The sequence below is a fragment of the Schistosoma mansoni genome (genome assembly GCF_000237925.1).
Source record: "Schistosoma mansoni, WGS project CABG00000000 data, supercontig 0322, strain Puerto Rico, whole genome shotgun sequence".
NCBI lineage: Eukaryota > Metazoa > Platyhelminthes > Trematoda > Strigeidida > Schistosomatidae > Schistosoma > Schistosoma mansoni.
This window is the reverse complement of record NW_017386175.1, coordinates 58,083-62,108: the sequence shown is the minus strand read 5'-3', so window position 1 is coordinate 62,108 and position 4,026 is coordinate 58,083. Positions and strand designations below refer to the sequence as shown.

The 4,026-nt window shown below is 33.5% G+C and overlaps 1 protein-coding gene across 1 annotated transcript in view; it reads right to left on the bottom strand.

Moving 5' to 3' along the window:
- Window positions 1-3,510: 3,510 nt before the first annotated feature.
- Window positions 3,511-4,026, bottom strand: part of Smp_205390 (unnamed protein product) — a gene marked incomplete at both ends in the record, with an annotated part of 1,536 nt that continues 1,020 nt past the window's right edge. Inside the window, 2 exons of the mRNA XM_018792383.1 lie at window positions 3,511-3,548; window positions 3,606-3,831. Of these exons, the coding sequence (XP_018644711.1) occupies window positions 3,511-3,548; window positions 3,606-3,831 (264 nt within the window). The remainder of the gene's footprint in view (window positions 3,549-3,605; window positions 3,832-4,026) is intronic.

The following is a 4,026-nucleotide window of genomic DNA, read 5'->3' as shown; positions in this document are numbered from 1 at the left end:
ATTTCTAATGGACATACATTTGATTCTGAATACAGTTCGCTGAACGAATGAGTCTACTTGTTGGTGTTGACATTCTCAATAACATCCGCATTCAAGTAAGCGTAACTGTTGAATTCTTATCAAACAAGTGAGTGACATGTGAAATCCCAAAATCAAAAGGAGATATTTATCTGCTAAATAGGTTACTAATAATGGCAAGACGATATGAACAATAGTATTTACAAACGTGAAATCTTTTGGGATTCAAGGTATGAGCAACAGCTCATATCATAATCAACGACGTTAAGATGAGTTCAGTGAACGCCCAAACGAGAAACAATGTGCTTAATGAATGATTAACTAGGTAGAGTTAATAACTTTTGACGAATGAGAATAACGTGATTCATGGAGAATTAAACTGAGAACGAGTCAACATCGAATTTGATAGTTATTGCAAGTAAATCAAATTACATTGAACAACACGTGAAACAAATGAAAATAACTGAGAATGATGGGGAGATACAATCATAGTAATAGAATGGATGAAATGCCTAGCATATCTATCAATATTAAGGTATTTCGCACGAAACAATAAACCGATTTCATGAGAAACACGTTCAAAATTGTTCGTCGATAACATGAACTACTTACTATAAGACAGTAAGTAACCTAACTGAGGAATAACAATGTATATGTGGAGAATTGAATTGACAGTTTAAAAATGGAATCAACACTAACAATTTGTTGCATAAAAACCATAAATACTTGTTAACTTGTTAGAAATTTTGAGCGAAGTCACACGTCGAATGGGATATTCTAGCGATATATGTGAACTACATCGAGGATGAGTCGACAAACAAGCACAATTCATTCCAGAAGTAAATAACGTTACCTAATGTAGTTGTAGAATAACAGTTGCAAATAAAAAGAAATATGAAAGGGGTAAAGTACAAATGGTGAAAAAGTTGAATAAATGTAATCGCCTTGTAAATCTTTTAGAAAGATACCAGACTAAATCGTATATAGACTTATTTATAAATCAATCAGTGTATCATTTATGCAGCAGTCATCTTCACCTAATAATTATATCTCCAGTTACACTAGTTTCATATAACTAGCGTAATGAACTGTAATATCATCGTCATGGTTTGAACTCACTGACAGATTGAGAAGACATATTTCATTTTTAAGTTGGTCATGTTCTTTCATTTGAAGTAAGAAGTTGGCAATACTTCACACAGTATCATCCGAAGCACGTTTACCTGTGAGCTTGCCAAATAATAGGAATTTCAAATTGTCAACAAGTATAATGGTAACCATAGTATGAAGCATTGTTGAGATTAATAGCTCAGTTGTATACATGATCTGTGAATAAGAAGTAGTCACTTGATTGTCTCAGTGTGTGTGACTGATGTGTGTTCGATTTGGTGAGGAAATGAAATCTCTGTAGATTTCAGAAATTCACCTTACTACGGGGATCACCACAGAAATCCTTTATAGTGACTTCAGAAAAAATTAGTCAATTGGATATGAAGTCACTTCTCGTGGCATTCATTTTATGAAGCTTGATGAATGGGATCTATTTATCTTTCATACATTACCAAACAAAATTATGTTGGTTTCTTGCAAAAGGCAAATGAAGAAGCCAGTTGATTTACATTACCATCGAAATAAACAGACCACGCACTACGGTTTTCGTGAGAGTATATAATAAGAATCATGAATTTTATCGTTTTGTATTAGATGATGGAGACCTACACGCGAGGTTAGCTCTGCTTTAAACACTTCTCGTAAATCAATATTCAAATATATATACATATACATTGTCCATCAAAAAACAATCTCTCAAGAGTTTACAAATCGAACGTTCTTCAGTTATCAAAATACGTAAAACAGTTCAATTAATATCAAACAAATAAAACAATATATAACTTCAATCGACCAAACAAACTTCCAACAAGCTAATTCGCACTTTCCGAAAGCCATTGAAATTTACATATCTTATTGTACTTGATCAAACACTACCTTGACATTCCAACTGCCCATATATTGTTATGAACGGTAGGTATATATTCGAAATCTCCCTCAAAGTATTCAGGATTTACACCACCGAGTACCATTTCACCACCAATCGGAGCCCCGTTTTCCCTACAACCAATTAATAAATAAATCCATTTAATTATCATTCATATTATTTCCACTGTAAAAATACGTTAGTGTAAAACATCACACCAACTGAAATCAACAATGTCTTCACGGTATCACCTGATATGTGAATAAGTTAAAGTGTACGATCACTCTGTTTCATGTCTGTTTGGCATGTAAGTTATACTCATTCTATATTGTCGACTTACACCATCCATGTAAACGATAATAAAATTGATTGAGTAAAACGAGAACACAGAAAGAAATAGAAGTGTTAGTTGATGAATACACAAAGATGATTCCTGATAAGTCTTATTACTAGCCATTTTGAACTGGAAAGATAAATGTCTGAAAGAGACGGAAAATTTCAAACAAATGATAACAATGTGGCAGAAACCACAGGAATTCATACATTTCACCCTGATTTGTGTGTACAGAAGTAATTTGTAACCCGCCTATCTCTTCCATGGTCAGACATAACTTAACAAACGTCATTATTATTATTATTACTTCAAATCTTGTTTTTAATTTTGTTATCTTCACTGTTGAAATCATGAGTCAATTGAAGCTAAACCACCATCGAAAACCTGGGAGCACTGGACGGCCGTTTCGTCCTATTATGGGACTCCTCAGCAGTGCGCATCCACGATTGACTCATGATTTCAACAGTGAAAATACTAAATTCTCCACAAAACCCCCTCTGATCTATAATCATATGGTCACTAGTGACTGACTTCAAGAGATATTTCCTTGAGTTCTAGTGGGAAGCAGTGGCCAATGGAGTTCTACCAAGTCTGTTGTATAGATATCAACTCACTGAAGACAATTGGTGAACGGTCGCTCAAAATCGTGGATTGGTTGAAGTTAGACATCGACATCGTTGGATGCCGGCCGGCTAACTACTATCAGTATACCTGTCTTCCCACAATCAACTTGTACTTTTAACTATTATGCTTGGTGACGTATTCTATTTCATTGTGATTATTGACTTAAATTGCCTTGATTGGTTTAACATTTTCGTGTAAATATTCATTTATATATATTAGAGTAAAGCCTAATGACGATCTAATTGAAAACAATATTGTTCGCTTACATGTGTTGTTCTAAATATCAGATTGTCATTAAGATGTTCTGAGTTAAGTGTTATTCAAAACCGAATGATTAGAATACACAAAAATTGAATTTTATATCTGGGAAACTAACTCAATTCACAGCACAACTCACTGATTTAAATAAAATGAAAATATTGGATCCATATTCACACCATTTGCCAGTAAATTCGGGAACATCGGAATTTTACCAAATTTCGATATCCTCCTACTCGACATGCCAATTACTCCATCATATTTGTTAGTGAAGTAATCGCGGTTAAATATACTTCTCATTTCAGCAAACGATTGATTCCGAATCACTAACGAGTTTATCTGAAACACCATTTGATTTATAAACATTCTCAATTCTTACTCGTATAGTGTCCACACTCCAAAATCCAGAGTAATTACTATCCAGATAAGTGACATGATAACTGGAACCATCTGCTACATAAGTCGATGATTTTGAGCTATCGTAAAACGAAAACATCCAACAAAATATATCAAGAAACCAACAATTCCTTGAAGCGAACCAAGTGTCAGTTGATCCTGTATCAAACAGCACTCGAAGTTTTTGAGGTGGAGTTCCTACTGATATCTCACCATAATACTGAAACTAAGTTGAAAGATTATGTTACACTAAAGATTTAGACAGTTTTGTTATATCCAAGTGGAAATTAAATTACAGGTAACTTCTGAGATCTATTAATAGTCTAGTATTTTATATATATTCCTATTGTATAACTGTTCAGTAACTAGATTATATATACCTATATTCCTATTATCATATGTTTCATTTTGACTAATTGAT